The sequence below is a fragment of the Eriocheir sinensis genome, chromosome 38 (genome assembly GCF_024679095.1).
Source record: "Eriocheir sinensis breed Jianghai 21 chromosome 38, ASM2467909v1, whole genome shotgun sequence".
Taxonomy (NCBI): Eukaryota; Metazoa; Arthropoda; class Malacostraca; order Decapoda; family Varunidae; genus Eriocheir; species Eriocheir sinensis.
This window is the reverse complement of record NC_066546.1, coordinates 13,607,678-13,634,974: the sequence shown is the minus strand read 5'-3', so window position 1 is coordinate 13,634,974 and position 27,297 is coordinate 13,607,678. Positions and strand designations below refer to the sequence as shown.

Below are 27,297 nucleotides of genomic sequence, written 5' to 3'. Positions count from 1 at the left end.
AAGCATCTTGAACCTTAGAGATGTTACTTTTGTGTGACCGTCTTCGGTACAGTAATGTCAGTTGTTAAGAAATGAAGAATTGGGTTTTGTTCAGAGAGAGAGAGAGAGAGAGAGAGAGAGAGAGAGAGAATCTTATGGAGTGTTGCTATCCTCTTTCCATCTTGCCTCGTTGCTCTTGCTGTTAAGGGATTGTCTGAAGTGGGTCACCCAACGGCCAACATCCCTGAACACTCATGACTGATTATCTGACTTTTCTTGCGTTCATTGCTATTTATATTGGCGAAACAGAAGGCTTTTTTTTTGTACTGTCATGGCTGGACATTATAGTGACCCTTACTCAGCTTCCTGTGTGATAAATGTGGCATCTTTTTAAGCGATGTTGCCTAAGCTAGCAATTATATTATGACTCAGCAGTGTGTGTGTGTGTGTGTAGCGAGAGGGAATGAGCGCTCTGTAGATGCTGCTGATCACACACACACACACACACACACACACACACTTGCTATCCATCTAATTCTAATATGTACGTGCTCTCTCTCTCTCTCTCTCTCTCTCTCTCTCTCTCTCTCTCTCTCTCTCTCTGGCAGTTGTAGTTTCTCAAGTCTTTCTAAATTACTGGAATCTAAAGTAAACAATCACTAAGGGAGGCGAACAGGTAAAACATGTTCGCTTGTGTGTGTGTGTGTGTGTGTGTTTATCACGTAATATATGAGTTCACAATAAAAGTATTCACCAATATATACAATTCGTTATCCTTGGTAATATCTCTCATGAGTGAAGATCGTGATCAGAGAATAATTAAAGAATACATCATACGCCATATGGTAATGTTGGTTTCTTGTTGAGCACCGTGTTTTCTACTATTGAAAAAAAAATGTCAACACTAAATCTATTTTTGTTAGATTAGTAACAAGAAGCATGCAAAACACAAACGTTTGGATTATATTACTTTTATTTTCTATTTTGTTAACCCGTTCAATCGACGGGGAAATGGTGATCTTGATTTTGGCGAAGCAGCTCAAACTCGGTCTTGGCTCGAAGCGTTGCCGGTGTTGTGGGAATCAGCTCGCAACCGCAAAATAGCTCTCAGTGTGAGGTTCAACTTATATACTTTTTCCATATTTCACTCACCGCTATCATTTATTTTGTCTGTTTCGGCTCCAACACATGGCATAAACATCAGAGCAACACTTTTAATCAAGAGAAGTCTTTACAATAAACGAATAGGCAGATTTTAAAAAGAATTACCCCACGTAGACGTTCACTCACTTCTTGATTGTTTGGTCTGTTGGTCTGGTGTGCTGTTGTCTTGCGCGGAATATCAACCATCACAAAAGATCACAAGTGGACAAAGTAGAACATATCCAGGCCAATTGATATGTTTTCTTGCAGTGTATTCCCCAGTGCGCATGCGTAGTGAACAGCACTGCGACTTATTTCCCCTAGGAGGTATTTCTCGCAACGCTGGCGCCGAGTCCGACCCTCTGGCCGCCGCGTGGGTCGTCAAGGTGGCGGCCTCCTGAAGGTGGCAGCGGCGGGCCCGGCGGTGCTTGGTGAGTAGCGAGCAGCGGTCAGGGTAGAGCTGAGCACGTGATTCACAAAGATAATATTGACCAAACCCGTACTGAAGGACCGAACGCATGGCCCTGACCTGCCCTCACCGGCGCCACACAATGCAGCCCTTGGTGGTGCCTCCCCGCGCCTCACCAGTGACTTGTCGGCCTAACTTATTGCTGGGGTTTCAGGTTGCCACGAGGAGTCGGTCGTCGCCGCCCTGGTGCCGCCCCAAGCCGTCCCTCATGCAGCTCCACGTCGTGAGGTCATCAGGGCAGGTGAGGGCAGTGGTCACAGGCCTGGAATGTGTAGTTACATTTTGCACCGTGTCACGCTCGCATGTTTTGACCGCCGTGTTTTCTTGGAGACACAACGTTGTTCATCACTAGATGTGTTTCCTTGCAAATTACCTGTTTCTGAGATCATATCTTTTGTTAAACTTAAACTTGCCACATTACGCCATTTCACGTTTCTTCAATGCTCTCCAAATACCTAAAAGAAGCTTTAATTAAGTAACTAGCAAAACCAGTTAAACTAGGTAATACTTTAACATTTTTTATATCTCAATATAGTTCATTTTCAAAGTGAGATATTTCAATTTGTATTACTATGCTCCAAAATTTTGCCAAATCTTGCAATAAAGTTGCAGAGGTCACCACCAAACCTGCTCTCAGCCATGTTTCGTCATTACTAACTGAACCTTTCTTAACTTGATGGGTAGTAACCTAGCACTGTTAAGGGTAATGACCTATTGCCACAAAAATAGTTACTTATCTCTGCTGAATTTGATGTTCATATCTCAGGAAAGAGTCACTTGAGAGGAAACAGTTATCAAAGTGATGAATAGCACAATAAAATCTGTCAGGCAAAAAAATAGTGTCAACCACTAGAGTGAATCAGGTATAATTTTGGAACAATACCGTTTTCTTTATGTGGTGGAATTTCCTGCGATTCAAATCGTTAGATGACCAAAGCGAGGGCATGCCTTGGTGATGCGCAGTTTAAATAAAGCGTTTCCTCCGGGTTCATTGTGTTTGAAACTACAAATGTTAAATAGTGTGGAGAACTTTGAGTAACTGTATCCCTGAGGTGGAGCAAGAGCCAGGCCTTAGTATAAGCATTTGGACTTGGTTTTAAAGGTATATATGTTAGTTACCTTTCCATTTGTGTATCCTTCTTCAGGAGTTATCTTCCAATTCTAAAAATCATCACTTACCACCATTGGTTACCATAATTGTTTAGTCTGCTTCTATATTTCAGACCGTCTGCAAATAACCCGTAATATATACCATTTTATATTATATCAGTTTGTAACATCAGTCGCAGTGCCTAGTATATACATAGTACACACTTATATAGCATAGATTCTTCCTCCAGTGAATGTTCTAATTTCTACAGCCAGTTAGTTACCTTAAATTGCATTGCCTAAGGTTTTCACCACTTGCTCAGCTCAAACCATCTGCTTTGGCTAACTTGAAGCCATGACTGGCTGAGAAACAGATAAATATTGACCAAATATGAGACTATGAAAACAGCATAAAATATACATTAGTGAGCTCCTCTCTTAATTGCTAGCATTTTTTTCACTTCACTATCATTATTACTGGATGGTTTTGGTTACAAAATAAACCGACTTGTGTCGGCTGGCATCACGCCCAGGAAGAATTGAATGCCTATCCATGTGTGTTTGGAGGGGGGGGAGTGCTAGGGAAGGATTGTTGCAAAGTGGATAAGGTGGAAACCAATTCCTTATACTTTTAAATTCACTCGTTCTGACCCCTGTGTGTGCATTCCACCATTATTGCTGATTTCTTAACTTTTAAGATATTAGCTTTAATAACACATGACTACTACTTCATGACCTCTCAAATTACTTCAAAAGAGTAATGAAAGGAGCAATTTCTTAAAGTTGGAAAACCTAAGTATATATATATATATATATATATATATATATATATATATATATATATATATATATATATATATATATATATATATATATATATATATACCCCCCTTCACCTCATATCCATGAATTTATGCAACCTCTTCTTGACCATCTATGGTATTGGCACCCACAACATGACTGCCAAGGCTGTTCCACTCATCTACCACTCTATTGCTAAACCAATTCTTGCCTATGTCTTTGTTGAATCTGAATTTATCTAGCTTAAAACCATTGCTACGTGTCCTGTCTGGCTCTTTTACAACCAAAACCCTATTAACATCCCCTTTATTAAGGCCCTTCATCTGTTTATAAACCTCGACCAGGTCACCTCGTAACCTTCACCTTTCTAGAGAGAGTATATTTAAATGCTTCAGTCTCTCCTCATAAGGCAAGTTTCTCTCCTTCAATCATTTTTGTCATCCTTCTCTGCACAGATTCTAACATCTTGATATCAATTCTATAGTAGGGTGACCAGAACTGAACAAAATAATCTAGATGAGAACCTATGCTCCCAAACCCTCCCTTACAACCTGACCCCCACCTGCCTACTGAGCATACTGTTAGCTGTGCAAGGCCTTGGTGCATATCTTGTCTCATTAGCCCTTGAGCCTATAGTGGGTAAAAACTTGAAAACCTTGCTGAGTCATCCTAGGATAAGGTAGGACACCTCCCATCTGCCTGCAGTCTACTCAATGGCAGGAAATTACGTGTGAAATAAATGCATAAAATTTATGCACACAACGCTTCATTGACTAGCATGAAAATGCATAAATTTTATACACACGACACTGTACAGGTTAATATAGAAGTCAATCAACCCTATATGGTCTCCAAGAGATGCACTTTCCTAATATTCTTTTCCTTATGCACACTGATGCACAGAACTCAAATTTTCTTGGTTATTTTACAGTACTATTTTTTTAATAGTTGCCTGTATGTGATTTATTGAGATACTTCCTACAAAGCAGTTATTACAATCTTAATACTTGCATCTGGTCAGAATCTGTCCTTAGAGAACATGCTGAACTTTTCCCTGGTGTTAATTGATACAAATAACTCATTTGTATCAATTACAAACAAATGAGGAAATGAAGTTAGGTCACAGGAGCGTCTTTGTTAGGATCACAGCACCCCCTCACCCATTGCAGCAGGTGTCAGGCTCCCTACACTGCTTGTATTATCATATGCCCACCTGCTCCCACACCTTATTCCTCAGTAATTGTGATTCTGTCTTTCTGGCTCTTAACCAGATAGGAAAGTGGATTTGGCAACTTATTCTTCTTGTTTTGAAACGAGCAATCATTAAGTGTTTGAATTTAATTTCACAGTAGCAAATGACACTTAGTTCATGAGGAGATTCTGAAATTATATAGTTATGTAAAAGCCTGTCAGAGTTTGAGAAGGTGTTTCGTGGTAATAATGATATGAACAAAAATTGACAAAGCTAATCATCAACAATTGGTTCCCAGAATTTTGCAAGATTTGTATAAGAAGAGTAAACACAGTTATTCTTGTTCACAAAACTAAGAAATAATGACTTCAATAATGGTTTGACAACAGATGTTCGGCTAATTATTTTTATTCTTTGAATCTTCTAGAAATTGGAAAATGGACGCTGATGTTGAGCTCAATTTTACTCCCAATTTATTTATGATGCATCGTGCTAGACTATGATAAGCTTTTATTTTTGGGGTGGGTGGGGGGGGATTCAGCTGTTATAATCCACTCGAAAAAATTGCATGTCATTTGCTATTATGGCCTTATGTTCCAATGCCAAGTGATTACTCTTCAAAGCCAGGATTGCAAATTTTCAGTCTCACAGGTAAAAATATTTAGTCCAGCCAAGCCTTGCATTGTACTACTATTACTACTACTACTACTAAATAAGGTGGCGGTTTTGCTGCCTCTGCACACACACACACACACACACACACACACACACACACACACACACACACACACACACACACATGCGCACGCACGCCCCCCCACCCCTTCTCTCTACATATCGGTGGATGTGTTTGGCGGCGGTTGCACACGTGGTCTGTTTCCGGCGTTATGTCACTTTCATACATAAATTAAGAGCTTGTAGATAACACACACACACACACACGCGCGCGCATTTGAACCCACCTGAACGATTGAGCTTTTTTTTAGGTAGGCTACATAATGAAATGTCCACTAATACCACGGAAACGACGAAAATGTTCATGTATATTCAGTGACGTTTTGAGTCTCGCGTAACAGAACAATCATGTCTCTGAAAAAGAAAACAGTTGTAAGTTGGCCCATAAACGGAAAATGTGTTACTCCCATGCTTGTCAGAAAGGATGTGTTGCTTCATGCTTGGTGGTGTCGGTCAAGTCAAGCAGAGGAAGAGGGCGCATGTCTGCTGAGGCGGGGCTGTGTGTCTACGGAGAGTGTGGCCGCTCGTGTAACAGTGGCGCGATCAGTGAAAGAAAATGACTTTTCGACGAGGATGGGATTCGAACCCACGCAGGGAGACCCTATTGGATTAGCAGTCCAACGCCTTAACCACTCGGCCACCTCGTCTGAAATGCCTGTAAAATTAACCGAATTTTGTCCTGGTTTTACTTAAAAATAATTATTTTAGAAAGATAAAAGATATTCACCGCAGCCCAGTATTGATATGATAAAAACTGGTACGTGTGTGTGTGTGTGTGTGTCAATCACGAACCCCCATTCACCCATGGTCTGATCCAGTGCTGGACTTATGATCGCCAGCAAGTACCCTCCCGTGAATGACACACACACACACACACACACACACACACACACCATAACGACGCCAAGTACTGTTATAGCTTGGAACACTTCAAAGATGCCAATCATTCCACAAATGCAATCCTTTTTTTATTGAAACTATTCAGTTTGTCGGCATCGCAACAAACAAAGAGGGTCAGTATCTTCTCATCAGATATGAATGAGGCGTAAGTACGGACTCGCACTTTTTTTTAAACTACAAAGTTTAACATGAAGTACTAGGATGTGGTCGGTGCCTTAAACCGTCTGGGAGTGTCCATTCAATAATAATTCTGCCTGATGGGATTCCGCATCCTCTTGCACGCGACATGAAGCGTCTTAATGAAGTGATTCTCAACCACTTTATATTCGCGAGCTTTTTCTCAAAGTCCCTAAACATGCGACCCCCTGCCTGGAGTTTTTTTTTTTTTTATTATTATTATTATTATTATCTGAGAAGGAAAGGAAAAAATAAAGCAGATAATTTTGAAGTGTTTACAAATGCTATGACTGTTACTATGAGATTCCTTGCAAGTATAAAGTTTGGTAATTAAGGCGAGTGACTTAGTTATATATACCAAGTTCTTTTTTTTTATTATCTGTCACTTATCGCCGTCTCTAATCCAAGTAATGGGATGGTTAGGGCTGGATCGAAGCAACATTCTTCTTAATCTTTGTTGGTGGGGTACATGTTGGCCCATTGTCCAGAAGCATAGCATTTTCTCAGCACAGTGCTACGAGCCCGAGAATAAGTCTATAGGGGTCAGGATAGATGGCGAACACCTTAACAGCCTTGCGTATTGTTTTGACATGGCATGGTCTTTTTAAGTGATGTTGAGGATAATTTACAAAGAATTATCATGAAACTACACAGTCTGAAAGAAGGTAATGCTTCATTATCACTTGGCAGGACAACATGAAGAGATCGGTTACGAGAATAAGCCGGGGAATTGAAGGGAAAAAGAAAAGCACATATCAGAGACGAACAAACAGTGCAAACACAGTCCATGAGAAGGAATTTACAAAGGATAGGATTGGGGTGAAGATATTTTGATGACGATTAAAAACAGAAGGTGAGCTAGGGCAGGTCATCCACGCAGAACTGATGATGTAGTCAACAGCCCGAGTAACGGAGTGGCAATCTAGGAATTGTAAAGTCAGGATAAACACAGGAAATCAGATGGAGAGATGAAACTGAACACTTGCCTCCAAATAAGATAGAGATGAAAAGCATTGAGGAAGGATTTTGTTCTGCAGTGGGGTAGAAGTGGATGATGACACTAAGTGTGGGTTGACAGTCCGCAGACTTCCTGCATTTATAAGCTGACTGCACGATGAAAGTGGTGGCAAATAGCTTAAATTTCAGGAGCGACAAGATTGCCATGGTTCTTCCTCCACATTTATCTTACTCCCTTTCAGCTTTACATATCATGCCCGTCTCGAAAAATTGAGTCGTCACTAGATGAGCTGACATGAAGCTTCGTAAGCCGCCCTTACAATACTAAATGGATAGCTCGGTAGCACCGTTTCTCATTGCTGTTAACCTGTGTGCTTCAGCAAGCCGAAAAAACTACTGCACATAATCTTCCGAGGAAACCCTCGTCGTGGACTGTGCCGCTATCGAGGTTCAACACTTTCCTCGGTACGATCGATATATGCCGTGTGTCACTATGGCTAATCGGAGTTGTTCTCAAAGTCATTAAATATAAATTTGAATACTTTATTGTTGATAAGAATATTTGAAGTGCTTGTTAGAGCCATCAGAATAGCCAAATAAATTTAAAAACATTGATTAAAAAAATAAAGAGGGAGTAGAGTTTTAAACCGGCCTGTTGGTCTAGGGGTATGATTCTCGCTTCGGGTGCGAGAGGTCCCGGGTTCAAATCCCGGACAGGCCCTTTGTGTATTTTGAATAAGAAGGATTATGTTGTAGTACAGGTGGAAATGCCGAAGCACATGCGTTCATATATGTGTATGATGAGCACAGTATGGGTCAAGGGGGAAAGGTAAAGATTTATAATATCAGTGTTGTTAACCGCGGGAGGTAAGGGATGAAGACTAACATTTGAGCTCTTCATATCCTGTTTTTTTTTTTCTTTTATATGTGTATGTGTGTATAATATAAACCTCGGAATCTAGTTGCATGCCGTACACAGTGTATAATAATGTGAATGCAAAAAGAATGACCTTTGCCGTGACCAGGATTCGAACCTGGGTTATTGCGGCCACAACGCAATGTACTAACCACTATACGATCACGGCCGGGAAGGTCGTGTTAAGAGGAAGCAGAGTCCGTGTAAAATGACGGACCCGAGCTGGTTCGGATCCTCCCTTATTGTGAACTTCATTAATTTTATTACTTTTCACCTTGCAACATTTACGTTACCTTTCACAGTACCCGGAATTTCAGTCACTTTGTTGATTCGAGATTGAAATAAACCTCAAGTATAAAGAGATCATCTGTGCCAGAGAATGGATCAATACTGTATGATGCAGACATGGGGTCCATTTCGGGGTTTCTTTCATTATTGTTTTAAATTCTAATGTATGATATTGATATTACTATTACTCTAAGTATCGTTTATTATATTAGTACTTGTTCATGTACTATACTTTTAACTTTGTATATGAGACCAGTAACATATAAATACAAGCTAGGAGTGCAAGAGGCCGGAGGCATCGCCTAAAGGCAACAAACAGTACCTATATAATTGTTTTGAAAAAAAAGCATGTTGTGTGTCAAGATGGGATGAACCCTTCTTCTGCGGCCACCCCCAAGTTAAGAAGTTATTGTGATGTGGATACAAAGATATAGAGTGAATGAAAAATGTAAGTAGTTGAACCAGACAAATAATTATTGAATTTAAAAAGTAATTCAGTGATTGTCAGGGGAAAAAAGTTGATAATAGAAAATAACTGGAGTCTGTGATAATATTTTTATTACAATTACCATAACAGTAGAAAATTGTGATCTATTACTATTATTCTAAAAACTTTGTAAGTCTATTACTATCACATTACTATAACCCTACGTCTGGCCATGCCCTCGTTTCGGTTCGAGTTTTGGAGACAAGAACACACTGTGAATTTGAAGTGAAGATTCGGAAGAATTGAAGATATGAATTCCCTTCATCATGTGGATGTGAATTATTCAAAAGGTATGCCGTCTGAAGTTTTCATGATATATTGAAATTTTTTGATATTGGTTGGTATATCAGTGATTGTTATATGTCTTCCTTTTCAGTGGATTCAACGAAATAGGTGCATATAAGCCCTTGTGGTAGCGTCGGCCTGTTGGTCTAGGGGTATGATTCTCGCTTCGGGTGCGAGAGGTCCCGGGTTCAACTCCCGGACAGGCCCGTCTTGTTTTCTGGAAGATTGAGGTGGGTAAAGATATCTAAAATTGAATTTTGTTGCAAAAGGAAGGCTACTAGATTTTACAGTATAGATATTTTATTCATATATAATTTTAACTTAAAAATAAATTTGGCTTAAAACTTAAGGAGTATCATGAGATTCCTTTAATGTCTCCACACCATAAGGCATAAGCTGTTCTTTAAGGCGACATCGGCAGCAGCTGCAGTTGAGTTGAAAGTATTCTTCGATAAACAAATTTGAGAAAACAGGGCCCGTCCGGGATTTGAACCCGGGACCTCCTGCACCCAAAGCAGGAATCATACCCCTAGACCAACGGGCCGATGAAAGATATGAAGTAAGTAAACTTATATAACAATGTTTTCCATGTATATGACAATAAATGGTAGGAAATGTGTATATAGTACAGTCATATTTCCCATAAAGTCGATTGCAAGAGTTAAGTTTGATTTTTCTCTTTTTTTTTTTTCAGATGCTCTCCCATCATGCTAGAAACAGCTGTGCAGGAAAAGAAGTGTACCAAATCATAAAATGACAAAAAATGAAAATTACTGGAAACATTTCCTATTAATACCTATTCCTGAGAGGCCCAACCTGTATTCATAACTAGTTTTATCAAGGTCGGACTCCATGCGATGGTGGTATAGTGGTGAGCATAGCTGCCTTCCAAGCAGTTGACCCGGGTTCGATTCCCGGCCATCGCAACTTTTTTTCCTGATTTACCTGCCATTAAGGTGGCCAGATTAGAAATATAATAATTCAACCAGTACTTTCCGTGCGCCCCCATCAATAGTTAATGTTTGCCCTGCAGTTGAAATTATCGAGTTGTATTATTCGTTAATATTTTATTTATCTACTGTTAGAGATGCATTTCATTGCTTTTGATTTGTAATGCTTTACCAATGGCACTATTAATTTCTTGATCTTGTGAAACACCACGAATTATCAGTTGAACATGCAGCCTAGATAGCTCAGTTGGGAGAGCGTTAGACTGAAGATCTAAAGGTCCCCGGTTCGATCCCGGGTCTGGGCAATGACCTTTTTGAAGAGAAGGAGTGGTAACTATGAAAAAGTTTCTGAATTTCTCTGATCTTCTAATGATATTTGTTTGGCAGGCGAATGTAAAACTGTTTACATGATTATAACGTTCATCAATAGTCGAACACGTCCTGCCTAAGAGTTTCATGTATAGTATATTTAGATTAGTTGTATCTGTAGAGTTCCATATTCACCTTTTTTTCATGAAAAAGTTCGCACAAGATTTATAATTGCTTTGAATAGATGATGAACGCAAAGTAATTTTGTATATTTGTTTCTATAAATCGCTCTCTTGAGTGTGTGTACGCACACTAATTGATTCATTTGTGCCATAGTTGGCATTTACGTATATTCTTATCTTGCTTATTCCAGTGTGTGTATGTGTGTGTGCATATATATATATATATATATATATATATATATATATATATATATATATATATATATATATATATATATATATATATATATATATATATATATATACTGGTATGATCCTAAATGGCAACAGTCAAATTCTATATCGTAGTAGTAGTAGTAGTAGTAGTAGTAGTAGTAGTAGTAGTAGTAGTAGTAGTAATTAAAAATAATATCGTACTTAAAAATATATAAATGGTTGTATATTACTCGGAATACTTTTATATAAACTTTTAAAGTATTGAAACACTTATGAAGGAAAATAAACTATTTTGACAACATCCTGTGGTTTTCTCGAGGCATTAATCATGTTAGCCTATTTTCCAAATCAGAAAGCCACGGCCGTAAAAGAAATCTCACATGTCATTTTAACCTTTTCTAACTTTCACCACTAGAGATATGCTATGTGGATTCAAATTACTTCGGTCAAAAAATGGAAATCTCTTTAATCTTCTTGATTGGCATGTCCCAGATACAATATGTCATATACCGTTGTCAGGTCACACACTGGACTCACGATTGCTGGCAAGCGGGTGTGGGTGTGTCCCTTCGTTCACCCTATGATGCTAATCTCTAGGGTCTTTCCAAGGAAATTTCCATACAGACCCCTTCCCCATCTCAAGTACTTTGTGGCAGGATCCATCGGCTTGTTCACTCAATTCACGAGCTTTCTCCACAAGGGATTTTCTTCTACAGAGAAGAGTCGACTTCTGAGTAGCGTACCACATGCCCCGATGGCCAGAGTTGTCGTTCATGGCCTTTGCGTTGTTTCAACTGCCACGCTTTCGGTCATCAGCAGAAGTAATGCAGGAAAATGACTCTCCGGCATATTCATGGTGAATAATTCCACCTCTTAGTGTTTCAGTGCTCTGACAGCTAGCTAGGCTGCTCCATTTACAAACTGTAGCAGGGAAGGGGGTGCTCCACAGGTAATATTACTGATCATTTACTACCATTGATGAGGCAGCATCTTTTAATAATTATTCATCACACACTATGGTCAGACTTAGCTATGAGATCCGTTTGGGCGAGGTCCCCTCAGAGAATTCACTGGCCACGGCGAGGCCAAACTTATATAGCCTTAAATATCGGAATAAGGACAGCCGTCGTCTCGGCCTCTGTCACATTGTAAATAAGTTATTTCGCCCATCTGGAGCACACGAGAGCGAGTCTGAGTAGTTGCCGTTGCGGGTAGATATCGGGGAGAAAGTGTCATCCATGGTGTCCTTAATTGATCGCTGATAACGTCAGAGAGCTTGTTATGGCATTTGTACAATTGAATGCTATTATTATAACAAGCGACACGTTTATACCACTATATATAGCTTTTTGAAAGTATATATGCAGAATATTTAATACATAAATTCAAATAGTAAATAGCTGACATGACCACCTCTTTGGCCCTCAACACACACTGACGGATGCGCACATACACGCGCGCCCTCACTCCCCCACCACACACACACACACACACACACACACACACACACACACACACACACACACACACACACACACACACACACACTTCTCCATTATATCAGTTTTTCATTTTAAAAGTTGAAAGGTAAAACTATTTGAATTAGAGAATCAAGTTTACAGTTTAAGACATCATACGTTGCCCACACTGCAAAATATTAATTCAATATCTCGGAGGCAGACTTATGGCCGTGTGGCCTAATGGATAAGGCGTCGGACTTCGGATCCGAAGATTGCAGGTTCGAGTCCTGTCACGGTCGCAATGACGTTTTCGTGTATTATATAAAAGTAAATGATTGTCCTTGTGATAACTTTTCTTCGTATTGTTGAAAGACATGTTTGATATAACTTTTTTGGCAGTTGTATTCACATTGTACTGGTCAAAATTGAAATACAAGAATATACATGAAACCTACGTGGAAACATGACGAGGTGGCCGAGTGGTTAAGGCGTTGGACTGCTAATCCAATAGGGTCTCCCTGCGTGGGTTCGAATCCCATCCTCGTCGAAATGCTATTTTATATCAGTTTTTGTTCTAATCGATAGGCTGCAAATGCGACTACAGGGATATCTCGATAACTTTTGCATAGCTGGATTATTTAAGTATCTTATTAAATCACCGGTGTTCTTTTACGTTTCAGATATATATTTTGACAAGCATTGTACGGTACTTTAACTTAAGGTGAGCTACAGCGTAACACACCAGTGGCTTCAAATCGAAAGTCTGTGAAAATCATCATATGCTTGCAGACGACGAAGTTTCTCCATTTAGTAGTTAAACTGGCTAAACGTTTTAGAAGTCAAACCATCTCCATTGGCTCTATCACGTGGAACCGACGATATACAAATTTAGTAAATCCAAAAAGGCAGTCTCCTTCATTCAGCAGGTAGTGGAACCGACGATATACAAATTTAGTAAATCCAAAAAGGCTAGCTCCTTCATTCAGCAGGTAACAAGATAGGAGGATATCATTCTCATTTAAACATGGCCACCAAGCGTTGTAATGGCTGCAGTGACAGTGCAATGGGTATTTATAAATTCAAAATTGGATTCTGGTGCATAGGTACAAGTTTATATTCTTGGAAAAATGTCACTTTTAAAAGCATCCACCCCAGATTCTGTACGTGACACTGGTACGTGAATTCTGTAATTATAACGCTGTACATGGTCAGGACTGCAAAGGACTACAAAGGAGGTTGCTATGACTGGACCCAGACAATTAATGAACTAAATTATCCCAGAAATGTAGCTAATATTTGTGAAAAACCTCTCTCTCTCTCTCTCTCTCTCTCTCTCTCTCTCTCTCTCTCTCTCTCTCTCTCTCTCTCTCTCTCTCTCTCTCTCTCTCTCTCTCTCTCTCTCTCTGTATATATATATATATATATATATATATATATATATATATATATATATATATATATATATATATATATATATATATATATTGTGTGTGTGTGTTACATATGTATTACACACACACACACACACACACACACACACACACACACACACACACACATATGCAAATCATAACAAGGTCTTGCTCAAAATTTCAAACCATCTCCTTCATGCATAGTGCAGGCCTTCATCCTGCCGAGCTCAATGGGTAAGCATGGTTGAGTAGTTAGGGATGTAACCAGCCGTCACTGAAAAGGAACTGCCTGTGGAAACTGGAATTGCCAACCCCTATTTTAAGAATAATATCCTAAACATGCGTTTGATGGTATTTCTTTTGGATCAATTAAATGTTCAGCATTGTGGGGGGTGTAGCTCAGTGGTAGAGCATTCGACTGCAGATCGAGAGGTCCCCGGTTCAATCCCGGGCGCCCCCTCTTTTACATAGTTGCATTCCAACGTTAGGCATTGAGATAACATACGTTTTGATGCATTGTTTGCATGTTTTACAGGATAGTATATCCAACTGTAAAAGAATTTAATGAAACTGATACTGAGGAAATGTATTCTCAATACCACCCACTTTGTCTACCTGTTAATTAATATTGTAATGTTCTTATAATTCGTAATGCTTCACTAAAAGTTAAAGAAAACGAAAGGCAAACAAGTATTATAAGTGTTTAGGTATTTTCTTGATTGTTTTTTGTTTAGCTGTCGGCAACTAGGTGTCGGTAAACCTCAAATGAAAACTTCTGGCAGCGGTGGGATTCGAACCCACGCCTCCGAAGAGACTGGTGCCTTAAACCAGCGCCTTAGACCGCTCGGCCACGCTACCATGAGGCACATGGACCAGCTGTGCCTTTAAGTAAATTTTATTGATTAAAATTTTACAACACTACTTAACCTATGGAAAGCTGATTGTTGTATTTCAAGGGATCCTACTAAAAACTACGGCGATTTTATGAATAGGCTACATACGTTAGGAATTTGTTAACTTCACTGAGAAAGTTAGTTTATATATCATGTTGAATTGTGTTTTATTGAAACATAACCGTAGAATATGAATGAACTAGTTGTGGTAAATAAGACCATACACTCATGGCTTGAAATGTGTCGGCCTGTTGGTCTAGGGGTATGATTCTCGCTTAGGGTGCGAGAGGTCCCGGGTTCAAATCCCGGACAGGCCCTTGAGTGATTTTTTTTACTCTTCATTGAACAGGTCCTTGACGTTCCTTTTTTACTTCTTTTTTTTCTCTCTTCATTCATCATTCCACCACACGACACGGTTCAGCACTTGCATGATTATGTGGATGCAAATGCAACATATCAAACCATTTGACTACTCTTATTTTGACTCCACCAGTAAACCCAGCTCTGCTTTAAATGGGTGTCACATCCATTTTTTTGAGTTTTTGTTGTCCAGCAATATTCAACCCATCAGTATTTGCCTGGATTGTTCCTGGTACGGAAATCACTTCTTCAAACTTTTGAAAAATTACTTGTCATTAATCCTCTGAATCAGTCGATTATGTCTGCTTGGTATGTATTATTCTCATCGAATACACTACTATAGGTCCCATGGGGGACTGATGGTGCAATTATCTTTTTTAATACACATTACATTAAAAGCTAGAACATATAGCGTCGTTGCAAGAGATGTTTCGAAAATTACCTCTAAATACAACTTGCCACTTATGACCAGTGTCAAAATAAGAATGTTTAATGCCACGTACGCATGTCACGAATCATAAGGAGGATCATTAGATGTACTACAAAATATGGGCAACGTTAAAGCGCTAATGTAATGAAAATTACTGAGTATTTCCATAGTTTACCACGATGGCTCTTGGGAAAGCAGAAAATGAGAAGACATGTATGCCAGCTCTGGGTCACTATAATCTCTCTCTTAAGCTGGATCGGGGTTCTGATATGTGTGGGAAGGTTGAGGCGATGGAGCTTGAGGTGTGGGATGAGGGGCGGTGGTGCCGAGAAGGGGGGAAGGTGCGGTCTCTTTAGCTGACGGTGAGGTCAGATCACGTGTAAATCCTCAGCAGGTCAGACGCTGGGCTCAGGTGACACTTGACACTTGACGGTGGTAGTGCAGGTAGGCAGTTTATTTGAGGTCACTCATGTACCCAGGTTTAGTGAGGAGGTGCTTAACTCCTGGGGAGACACAGGTGGTGGTTTGCTGCCCGGCTGGTTGATGTAGCCGTGGGAACAAGTGCACAGCGTTGATGAATTTGCCGTACGGGGTGGATGACGAGGCGTTGGCGACACACAGCTCTCACTACCCTTCCAGCACTACTGAAACACTGCACTCACTGTATGTCTATGTCACGACATTTCACAAAAGTTCTTTGGAGTAATGAGTTCCTCGAATAAATGAGAAGGGGCGGGGGAATGGAGAGCGAAGGAAAAGGAAAAGGAAAAGGGTCAACAGGACAATCCTGTGGCTGCTATGGGGAGCGCCATGTGACACGTCTTGACCCTGTGCGGGTCAGGATCATGGTCAGGACAGGTGTTTTATATATATATATATATATATATATATATATATATATATATATATATATATATATATATATATATATATATATATATATATATATATATATATATATCCTATTTTTTATAAGCAAAGGAGGCAGTTCAAGGGCAGAAATGAAGAAGAAAAAAACGCTAACCACTGCTCATATAAAAAAGAAATGTAGAGGAGTTGCCAAGAGAAATGTCAGTTTCGGGAGGAGAGGTGTATTGATATTCCTCTCTTGAAGGGGGTAAAGTCGTAGGCAGGAGGAAATACGGACGAAGGAAGGCTGTTCCAGAGTTTAATTGAAGAAGGGATGAAAGAATGAAGTTGCTGGTTAACTTTGCCTTCGCCCTCTTATGGAGTATGCATCTCGTACTGACAGTCTCCTACCTCTTAAATTCGGCTACAGTGTTGCATCTCTATCTTCTATCGCCATTTTCATGTTGACTGCTTCTCTGAACTTGCTAACTGCATGCCTCCCCCTTCCCGCGGCTCCGCTGCACTCGACTTTCTATACTCTTGCTATACTTTAATTTTTATGGTGTATAATGTCTTAATCCTTTTTGCAAGAGTTAACCAGCATATCTTTATTCTTACATCCCTGTCACTTGTAAACTCTAAAACAGACTTCCTTCATTTGTATTTTCTCATGACTACGACTTGACCTCTTTCAAGAGGAGAGTGTCAATTAAGACACTTCTCCACCCGAAACTGACCTCTCATTTGGCCGCCCATCTATATTCTCATAATGGAGCAGTGAATAGCGGGATTTTATTTGATGATCGTTTCTCTTTGTCTAATTATCCTTCCTGGAAATTGCTAGTCTTAAAGTCAATTTTGTTTGATACTTATATACGAGTTTGCGTCCTATGTTTTGTAAAAATCGCCTAGTCCTATAGTGCCTATAATGGTATCATCCACATACAAGAAACGGAAGCTTCGGAAACAGAAGTACTACCATCTGTATTATTCAGTTCATTGTTTTTACATAGTATTTGGCATGTTAGTTTCGATTGCATATATTCCTGAACACCTGTCATGGGTTTCTATGGCCTGTTGGTCTAGGGGTATGATTCCTGCTTTGGGTGCAGGAGGTCCCGGGTTCAAATCCCGGACAGGCCCAGATGTTTTAGAATAATTCGGTCTAGTATGAAGCTGTCCAGCAAGTGTTTATGTATAAAGCTTTCCGGTGCAAGTGTTTAGTGGACCATACGCTCTAGTATCTATTGTTTTTTTTCATTATACTTATTTTTATGTTTCGTGGAAATTGAGGTAATATTTTATATCATACAAATTAAAGTTAATGGTATGCGGCATGTGGTTTATTCTTTTGTTATAAAAACAAATTGTATCTTTCCTTCATGGCAATATGATATATGTACTTCGGAATCGGTCTATTATGATGGAAAATATGCTGCGCTTGACTTAACAATTTTCTTCGCTGTATTGCCTCAGCTCATTGTGGCCGTGATCGTATAGTGGTTAGTACATTGCGTTGTGGCCGCAATAACCCAGGTTCGAATCCTGGTCACGGCAAATGACGATTGTTTTACATTTTTGTTTTGTTTGTTATAGTAACATTCGCGCTTAACGGCGCTTAGATCCTCCACATTAACTAATGTTTTGTATGAATCAGTAGGTACAAGTATTTTGGTTTCCTATATTCTCCTAAATTGTTTTAAGCGTTTGACATATATGGGAATTTCAAAATGTAATTGCAGGATTTTTCAGGAATTTTTTCTTAATATGAGAGTAAAGTTATAGTCAACTCATGCTCTTTTTTTTTTTTTTTCTCTCTCTTTTTCTTTTTTTTCCGATGACAAAAGATGCATACACATTAACACCATCAACTACCTATATTTCACTACACAAATCAAGTAAAGTTCATTTTATCAAATTGTTTAGGTATCGAGAAGACAACTCGAAACTGCTTTTCAATGGGTAATTTAGAACTTGTAGTGTCAGTGGAAATATCATTGTAGCAAAAGTGTTCAAGAGCTCTCTATAAACAAAGTGAAGACCGTGAGATGCCGTGCCCGGCTAGCTCAGTCGGTAGAGCATGAGACTCTTAATCTCAGGGTCGTGGGTTCGAGCCCCACGTTGGGCGATACTTGTTTTGCGCACTCTAGATTGACAAGCGTATTATCTGGAGTTTATGAGGAAAATTGACTTATTTTTGCTTGAATTGGTTTCACTATGGAAATAATGGTGTGATTAAGTACAGCTCCGAAACAGTAGTAAAAGATGTCTTGCGATGGCCGGGAATCGAACCCGGGTCAACTGCTTGGAAGGCAGCTATGCTCACCACTATACCACCATCGCCCTGCTGGAATGAAGGTTTGTTAAAGTTATCTTAACTCGTCTGATATCATATATGCAAGTTTAATTTCAGTTTAATAATTATTGTTGTTACATGTGTGTGTGTGTGTGTGTGTGTGTGAGAGAGAGAGAGAGAGAGAGAGAGAGTGCGTGTGTGTGTGTGTGTGTGTGTGTGTGTGTGTGTGTGTGTGTGTGTGTAAAAATAACGATATAAACTGCATTCCATAACAAAATTATATAAGTGTGGTAAAAATACTGGCAGAAGATCACCAAAAGGGCAACCTTAATTATCATAGTCAGATTTATATACTCAAGATTACTTATGACACTGCCGATATATATATATATATATATATATATATATATATATATATATATATATATATATATATATATATATATATATATATATATCCTCCTACCTAGACCTTTCGAGGATCACATTGGAAATACGTGTTTGTATTTTCATAATTATGTTGTGTTCTTGTGCCTAATTTACCGTAGCAGAACTTAATTGAACCAAATTAACTTAGGAAAATGGAATATAGTTCCCATATTTGCATGTTTTTTAGTTTTTTTTGTAAGGTCCGTTTATTTGTGCATAATTTACCATATAATAATTAATAGAATCAGATCAATTCTAGAATGTGCATTACTTTCACTATTAGTATGTTGTATTTTTATTAGCTAGCTGCTAGGCCATTGCACTGTGGCGGCAGTCTTTTGTGTATCACTATACAGTATAAGAGTTGGGGTAGCAGAAGTTGTTATTGGTGTAAGCTATCCATGCCGTCGCGAAGGGACCATCGAATAGTGGAATTGAGTAACAAGTCAAATTACTTGATTCCAAGTGAAAACAACTGCATGATGGTTCATCAAGTATGAGACATCAATCAACAATGTCCAACAAAATAGTTTTGCCCAGACCCGGGATCGAACCGGGGACCTTTAGATCTTCAGTCTAACGCTCTCCCAACTGAGCTATCTAGGCGTGATACATTTGGTTGTTAATACAGTTAAAATACTTACTATTTGCTTTATTCATATAAGTTATCGTTTTAGACTTGTTAAATGAAGCAGAAACGATCATCAGCATCATCAGTTATATTAACTTCTTTTTTTTTCCGTATCTCCTGACACATTCATTGCGGGATTCGATCCGTATAGTTCCTGTGTGATATATGTATGGCTCATGTTAATTTTTATGTTGGCCAGACTAGCTGACAGGCAACTAATGTATTAATTGTACTTAATTAATGAGCTTGCATGTCAGAGGAACGTACAGCTATAGTACTAGATTGGGCTATTTGCAATCATTACTAGCTGCTAATTTGTACGTATATATAGCCATGAGAGTAGATATTTAAGTAATTACAGAATAATTTCAAAATTGTATCCCTAAAAATGTCTGTCTTATATATGCTATAATGTCATCATCATATCATCAGCCATGTATCATTCCACTGGCCCAATTGATCATGGTCTCTCCCAAATATTTCATTTGTTTGTTTTGTACTACGTATACGTGGCCTTTCTCTTGAGTCTGGCTGTCTTTGTTCATAATCATATATATATATATATATATATATATATATATATATATATATATATATATATATATATATATATATATATATATATATGTGTGTGTGTGTGTGTGTGTGTGTGTGTGTGTGTGTTAATTGCACCCTAGCTCTCTCTTTAATATATTATTTAGTCTAGTATATATAATTAGTGTCTGTACTTCTCTTATCAAATAATGATTAATATATAGCACTGATCTCCATATATCCCTCTGGGATTTTTTTATTATTATTTATGCCAGAGCCATGGTTGATGTCCATCCATATGTCTCCATATATGTATACATGGATGTCATAAGATCTCATGGGGGGACATCAAGGTTGAAAACCGCCACTTCCTCATTTTCTTGTTATTTTTCTCTACTATTACTCCTATCTCACAACGGCCTCTTACTTATACTTTTACAGCTATAAGTGTTTAAGGTACCCTCAAGAAAGAGCATGGAGTCCTGTCATAATTTCTACTCATTGATTACTTGAGGTCTTTGCATTCTCCTACAGCAGTCTTAATGCTAATGAGTTTGGCCACCCTTTCTATCATCAGATCTCCCATGTGTCGTCATGAGAGCTGAGGCCTTAATTTGCCGCTCAGACTTGCGTCCTTCAGTGGTCCGGCATTGGATAAACTTTATCCCTTGAATATTACTGCTTTTAGCTGATAACACAGTAATTTCTTTTGCCCTCATCTCCAATCTGCCTATATTCAATTGGAGGCATTGCATATCCACTGAGAAGGATTTCAGTACAACTATCTCTCCACATCCATTGAATTTCATGATCATATACACAAAGCTATATACAAAATGGTGTAGCCATGAATTTCCACAAAGCTACTCTGAACTGATCATGCAAATTCATGATTACAGTATATATATATATATATATATATATATATATATATATATATATATATATATATATATATATATATATATATATATAAATTGACATCTTGTATATACTTCAACACTTCATGTCTGTAAATCTTGCTACGTACACTACACTACTGACCTACATTCGATCTCTGTGGTCCATGTGGCATATACAGTAAAATAAGATGTCATATAAAGCTTTATTTGTACATACATATTTGTCATATAAAAACTTTCTAAAAAAATTGTATCAGCAGTTTTGTTTGTCTTCAAAGATCCTAAATGTAACTTTGGCCCTTCATAATACTTTCACCACTTTCTTGTTACCTTTTCCTAAAGAACATATAAAAGATGTGAAAGTGCATAACTTTTCAACTGTGTTTGTCTGAAGAATATATAGACTGAATATTTGACTAATGTTTGTTCTTCACATGCTTTATTCCAATGAATTTGTCACTGATTTAGTCAGCCTTCTATAGTAGTGGGTTCCAAATCGGCAACTTTAACCAATCATGAATTGAGAAAAAAATAATTGTTCCCAAAAGTAAAAGTGAACTTGCTGTGCAGAGCACTATACTGAATCTGTGCAAATGACAGCTATGCTAGGCTATGATGTTTAATAGGTGAGGCTGTGATCCCTTTACATCCTGTGGTTATGGAGCCTCTGACAGTGATGGAAAACATTGCCAAACACTCACCTTAGGCCTTGATTGACTTCCCTGAATATTTTTTAACCATTGAAATTATTGGTATCAGCATTTTTTTTTTTTTTTTTTTTTTTTTTTTTTTTCACATGAAAAAATCTCCATGGGCAGGCAGCCAGCATGCTGCTCACTCATCTGTTCATACTTCCTTTCTGGTTGGTCATTAAATGAGTACCTGGGGAAGGCAAACTGTGGTAACCTGAATATACCACTGGCCCTGTGTCCTGGGTAATGAGTTCTTACCTAGGCTCAAGGGCAAGTATAACAGATGAGCACAGAGGCCATGGGCAGCTATAACGTATTCCCTCAAGTTTACCTTTGTCATTAGGCTCGCCGCCTCAATGGAGAGTCAGCACTTGTGAATGTGGTAACTGCTCTCCCTTTAGCATGAGATTGAGTATGTATATTGATAACAATACTAGACAAGATAGATATAACTTGCTAGTAAAAACAAGAGAAGTAAACTAATATGTGAAATTTTAGTGAGGTAAAGAAATTGTTTTCATGACAAGGGATAGAGGTGATGCCGACACAGTTACAGCCTATAAACCCCACAGAATACAGAATTTGTATAGGTTATCTACAAATACTATGCCATTTAATTTATGAGCCTTGAGCATCTGTAGATTTTGATATCTGGGGAGTCCTAGAACCAAACATCCCACAGATACTGAGGGTGACTGTACTCACAATAGGACCAAGTTCATTATAACCAAACTTAATTCATGCACTTTGGTATGGCCATTTCTGTTCAAATGTGTTTAGTTTAGAATACATTGGTATGTGATTATTTTATCATATCTCGAAAATAACATAAAAAATCAATTCCTGCCCCCTGCCCACTTCTAAAGTATTTAAAGTCAGGCTTGTTGGGACATTTTTAATGTGGAAAAAAAATAAAGCTGCCACGTGATAGCTTATGCACAAATGGTCATGCAAGAGCATTTCATTTATTAAAAAAAAAATCAACTAATTTCTTAAAATAGGGTGCCAGATCCTCCCCTTTAGCCAGGCACAAGATCACTGAGGTAAATGTGCCCATGAATTAGAATATCATTTTTATCGGAGTATCAATCCCCCCCCCCCCTTTTCTCTCTCTCTCTCTCTCTCTCTCTCTCTCTCTCTCTCTCTCTCTCTCTCTCTCTCTCTTTTTTCAACAGTCTTATTGTTCCTGCATGTCAAGGGCTCTTGCAAAATTTCAACCCTAACTACAATAAAATATAAATGCTGATAGTGGTGGTCAAAGACACGGGAGCATGGCAAAACTGGATGTCTGATTAAAATACAACTTAAATCTTTACTTTTATTCTTGTGAAGAATTTTCTTTTATCTAAACAAATCAGTAAGAAAAATTTATATACAAAAGCATTTTTAATGTGTTACTTTAAGTGGACAATGACCAACCAACCTTTACTATAAAGGATGCATTTCAGCTATATACCCATACCATATAACATCTCAATTCATTCCTTTAATTACTCTTCTCAAGGTAGGAGTATTTATAAGATATAATATCTAGTTCATTACAATTTTAAGAAATTTTACCTGTGTGACACTTTTTACCTCGGCATCAAAAATGTATCACTGCCATCACAATATCAGTTGCCATGTGTTCAGAGATATTTGTAGGCTATTTTCTCTGCTTGTGCTGTAGCTCCAATGGACTTGAGGAGGTCACAAACTTCCTTGAGAGCTGGGGTGTGTGTGGTAGGATCCAGCTTCTCAGACAATTTAATTAGGAAATCTTCTAAACGACCAAGGAAAACATGAGTTCCTTCACTCTTGACCCAGGATCGTGGCAAAGCATTGATAACCTGAAAAAAAAATTGTAACACTCATCTTTGATGGAAATATTCATGCACACTATGACACTTGAAGCAGAATGGGTCAATATTTCTGATTCATGAGGAAGCTAGTAGGGATTATGGAAGTCATTTGTAGCTATAAGATTTTTTTTCTAAAGTGCACCATTTTTTAGTTTAAAGTGAATGTACGTAATTTCATTGAAAGATTTTCCAGATTTTTTACTTGAGCAGCCTGTAAGTGAGGGTGACTGTGGGAGATCTGTGTCACATTAGTAAGTTTTTTCTTTCTTTTCTTAAATGTAAAAATACTAGTAATTTTAGTGCAAGATTCCCTGAACTATGTTTGTTCCCTTCAAATGGCTATTTGGGTGTCTGAGAAAGTTTGTGCAAAGAGATCATCTGCAGGTATAGATTTAACAGGTGTAGTACCATCAGGATTCAGGAGTGGGACAGAAGTAAAATATATATATATATATATATATATATATATATATATATATATATATATATATATATATATATATATATATATATATATATATATATATATATATACAGTAGAACCTCGTTTATCCAGCACAAACAGGGGAAAGCTTATGCTGTTGTTCTGAGACTCCTATAAAATTCCCAAAACTCCTTACAGACCTAGAGTGCCGGTAGGCATTCCTGGTTGGGCCTGGTGGTCAACCCAAGCCTGTCATGGTGCAGGCAAGTGCTTATAGTGGCGCCATCTATTCTTGGCTGGTAGCGGTGGATTTGAACCCACATCATCCAGGACGTGACGAAATGCTGGACCAGCACGCTAACCACTCAACTGGTGCAAGGTAAGCACCTTATGGTTCCTCTTCTTGATAACCGAAGGCATGTTGCTACAGAATAACAGGCCCAATGGTCCAGTAATAACGGTGAAAGGCAGGTCGCGATATGGCGGCACAACACACTGGTCTATGGCGTGGTGAGGAACACATGTTCTTGCTTACAAACAAGAGAAGACTATCGCCTTGCACCGATGATAAACGCTACCTTAAAATGCCCATATTTCTTGACTAGATAATCATTTAACATTTATAAAGTACTATTACTACATATTCAGTTACTGAAGTGTTCAACTTTTAAGTGGAATTCTGGGGAAGTGGTGGCAGAGTGGTCAGCATGCGGGTGTGGTGAGCCTGAGGACCTAGCGCGGACTAGGTTTGAGCCCCCACTGAAACACGCTGATTTTTCAAGTCATCACCGAGTGGCAGAAGATTACCCACATGCTGTCCGGATCTTCAATCAACCTTAACTACAGCGACTTCGATCAAGAGGAGCACCGGGGGGCATCATGGGACCAGCAAGTCATACATCATGAAAGCCACTATTAATAAAATTAGCCTGCTCCACTCATGGGCTGGGGCCATCCATAAGGCCCCTCAAGAAAGCCTAAAAGCACTATAGGCAGCACACAAACACACACACACACACACACACACACACACACAAAAAAAAAAAAAAAAAAAAGTAAATTCAGGCTCCAGATCTGTGCTGTTTTGAATGCCAGATAAACAAAGTTTTATACTGTGTGTGTATATATATATATATATATATATATATATATATATATATATATATATATATATATATATATATATATATATATATATATATAAAGTGCAGAAACACCCACTTTTTACTGCAGCACCCATATAATTATGTGTTCATCAAAATGACATTTTTAGGGTTCAGCTGCAAAGTTGGCATATCACAAAATTGGAGGGAGTACTGTACTTTCAGTCCTAGTGTACAGGCCAATCAATAGTCAAAGAATCCTTGCAGGAATTCCACTGAGTCATAGGATACCCCAGCATACCTCAATGCACTGAATCAAATTCTTTTTTTTTTTAGAATAAGAGAGGCTGCAAGCATCCCATTGAAACTCACACTGGGGCTCCACCAGTACTTGAAGCACTAGGATATGGTCACTTGTCAACTTAGCAGGCATGAACCTGTGCTGCTCAGGTCTGTGCACCTTTAGCAGCTGTCTGGGAATCTCCAATAGATAGGCAAGCACCTTGCCCAGTACACTGAGCACTGTAGTATTGCAGTAGTTTTTGTAGTCCTGACAATTCCCTATTCCTTTCCAGATTGGGACAACCAGCCCCATTTTCCAGTCAAGAGGAATGTTATCAGTTTGGTGCCATATGGCAGTCAAGAACGCATGCAACCCCCGGATCATGGTCTCACCTCCAGCTTTGGGTACTTCTGTACTGATGTTAAAAGCACCAGCTGCCTTTCCACTCCTCAACCTTGCCACAGCCTTTCTGACCTCATGAGGAGGTTTGATTTTGTCATTGGGTGGATCAACATCCATTATATGCAACCTAGCAATTGGGAACTGGCCTTTTGAGGGGGCTGTTATTTATAGTTGCTCAAGGAGGAAACAAAGGTATTGTAAAGTTGGGGAAATATGCTAATTTCATCATCTCGGTCCTTAAGCTTGTTGTGAGTAAGTTAAGAGAGCACTGCCCCATGACACAGGGCCAATGTGACACCCAGGTTGCCATAGTTTACTACCTTCACCAGGTTTCCCCAGATACCCATTTATCAATCAACCGTAACTGGCTTTGCTTGGTGCCTAGTGCCCAAGGCTGGGATTAAACCCAGGCCCATGGGATCATAACTAGACATTACACCTTGAAAGCACCAAGTTAATGGTTAAACATTAAAATCTCCAATTATTAAGATTTAAACTAAGGAAGAAAAAGTCAGCATGTGCTCCACTTTAGAAATCAAATGGTCAATTTTTTTTTTAAATAGAATTAGGTGTGTTATTTTAAATAGCACAGACATATTTAGTAATGAAAACAGGTTGAAATTTTTAAGAAATCAAACCAAGCTTTGGAATGACATTAAAGAAAGATAAGAGGGGAAAGAATAGATTACTGTTTGTAACCTTAGAAATATGACGATAAAACCTGTGTTTCAGCTAAGTTTAGAAGAGAAGAGAATGATCCATATAATAGAAACAGGAGTGAAAGGTCCCTTCTCCATATGGGGACTGAGGTAGTATTGAACATTATATAAAATTTCCAGGGAAAGGTGACTGTGTAGAATACATATAGTTTGGAGTGGATTTTAAGAAAATTTATCTTCAAAGAGCATGCTGAACTGCTCTCTGGTGTGGGTTACACCCACAAGTGTTTTGACATGTTTTAGTGTTTATAGGCATTAGGCAACAAACAAGTTTTATATGAGAATCTCTCTCTCTCTCTAAACAAACTACATGGAAATAATAAATTTTGCCAAAACAAAAATACTTCAAGCACATTTTGCTTGACAAGAGGGGAGGAGAGGAGAGGAGAGGGGAGGAGAGGAGAGGGGACGAGAGGAGAGGAGAGGAGAGGGGACGAGAGGAGAGGAGAGGGGACGAGAGGAGAGGAGAGGGGAGGTGATGAGAGGAGAGGAGAGGGGACGAGAGGAGAGGAGAGGAGAGGTGACGAGAGGAGAGGAGAGGGGACGAGAGGGCAATTTCATG

At 38.8% G+C, this 27,297-nt stretch overlaps 1 protein-coding gene, 1 long non-coding RNA gene and 17 other non-coding genes across 19 annotated transcripts in view; 12 read left to right on the top strand and 7 right to left on the bottom strand.

Moving 5' to 3' along the window:
• Positions 1-1,451: 1,451 nt before the first annotated feature.
• Positions 1,452-27,297, top strand: part of LOC127008693 (uncharacterized) — a 26,811-nt gene continuing 965 nt past the window's right edge. The window contains exons 1-4 of the long non-coding RNA XR_007761254.1: positions 1,452-1,553; positions 1,746-1,832; positions 24,427-24,607; positions 25,907-26,018. This is a non-coding gene — a long non-coding RNA (uncharacterized LOC127008693). The remainder of the gene's footprint in view (positions 1,554-1,745; positions 1,833-24,426; positions 24,608-25,906; positions 26,019-27,297) is intronic.
• On the bottom strand, positions 5,974-6,055 carry Trnas-gcu (transfer RNA serine (anticodon GCU)). Its single transcript has one exon. It is a non-coding gene; the product is annotated as a tRNA-Ser (tRNA).
• On the top strand, positions 8,092-8,163 carry Trnap-cgg (transfer RNA proline (anticodon CGG)). Its single transcript has one exon. It is a non-coding gene; the product is annotated as a tRNA-Pro (tRNA).
• Trnah-gug (transfer RNA histidin (anticodon GUG)) lies at positions 8,456-8,527 on the bottom strand. The gene has a single exon. It is a non-coding gene; the product is annotated as a tRNA-His (tRNA).
• On the top strand, positions 9,554-9,625 carry Trnap-cgg (transfer RNA proline (anticodon CGG)). The gene has a single exon. It is a non-coding gene; the product is annotated as a tRNA-Pro (tRNA).
• Positions 9,891-9,962, bottom strand: Trnap-ugg (transfer RNA proline (anticodon UGG)). Its single transcript has one exon. It is a non-coding gene; the product is annotated as a tRNA-Pro (tRNA).
• Trnag-ucc (transfer RNA glycine (anticodon UCC)) lies at positions 10,273-10,344 on the top strand. Its single transcript has one exon. It is a non-coding gene; the product is annotated as a tRNA-Gly (tRNA).
• Trnaf-gaa (transfer RNA phenylalanine (anticodon GAA)) lies at positions 10,601-10,673 on the top strand. The gene has a single exon. It is a non-coding gene; the product is annotated as a tRNA-Phe (tRNA).
• Trnar-ucg (transfer RNA arginine (anticodon UCG)) lies at positions 12,762-12,834 on the top strand. Its single transcript has one exon. It is a non-coding gene; the product is annotated as a tRNA-Arg (tRNA).
• On the top strand, positions 13,001-13,082 carry Trnas-gcu (transfer RNA serine (anticodon GCU)). The gene has a single exon. It is a non-coding gene; the product is annotated as a tRNA-Ser (tRNA).
• On the top strand, positions 14,336-14,407 carry Trnac-gca (transfer RNA cysteine (anticodon GCA)). Its single transcript has one exon. It is a non-coding gene; the product is annotated as a tRNA-Cys (tRNA).
• On the bottom strand, positions 14,724-14,805 carry Trnal-aag (transfer RNA leucine (anticodon AAG)). The gene has a single exon. It is a non-coding gene; the product is annotated as a tRNA-Leu (tRNA).
• Trnap-agg (transfer RNA proline (anticodon AGG)) lies at positions 15,086-15,157 on the top strand. The gene has a single exon. It is a non-coding gene; the product is annotated as a tRNA-Pro (tRNA).
• Positions 17,551-17,622, top strand: Trnap-ugg (transfer RNA proline (anticodon UGG)). Its single transcript has one exon. It is a non-coding gene; the product is annotated as a tRNA-Pro (tRNA).
• On the top strand, positions 17,965-18,036 carry Trnah-gug (transfer RNA histidin (anticodon GUG)). Its single transcript has one exon. It is a non-coding gene; the product is annotated as a tRNA-His (tRNA).
• Trnak-cuu (transfer RNA lysine (anticodon CUU)) lies at positions 18,535-18,607 on the top strand. The gene has a single exon. It is a non-coding gene; the product is annotated as a tRNA-Lys (tRNA).
• Trnag-ucc (transfer RNA glycine (anticodon UCC)) lies at positions 18,751-18,822 on the bottom strand. The gene has a single exon. It is a non-coding gene; the product is annotated as a tRNA-Gly (tRNA).
• On the bottom strand, positions 19,738-19,810 carry Trnaf-gaa (transfer RNA phenylalanine (anticodon GAA)). Its single transcript has one exon. It is a non-coding gene; the product is annotated as a tRNA-Phe (tRNA).
• Positions 21,463-27,297, bottom strand: part of LOC127008692 (PAX3- and PAX7-binding protein 1-like) — a 24,803-nt gene continuing 18,968 nt past the window's right edge. Inside the window, exon 15 of the mRNA XM_050881015.1 lies at positions 21,463-23,792. Coding sequence (XP_050736972.1) covers positions 23,592-23,792 — 201 coding nt within the window. The 3' untranslated portion in view covers positions 21,463-23,591. The remainder of the gene's footprint in view (positions 23,793-27,297) is intronic.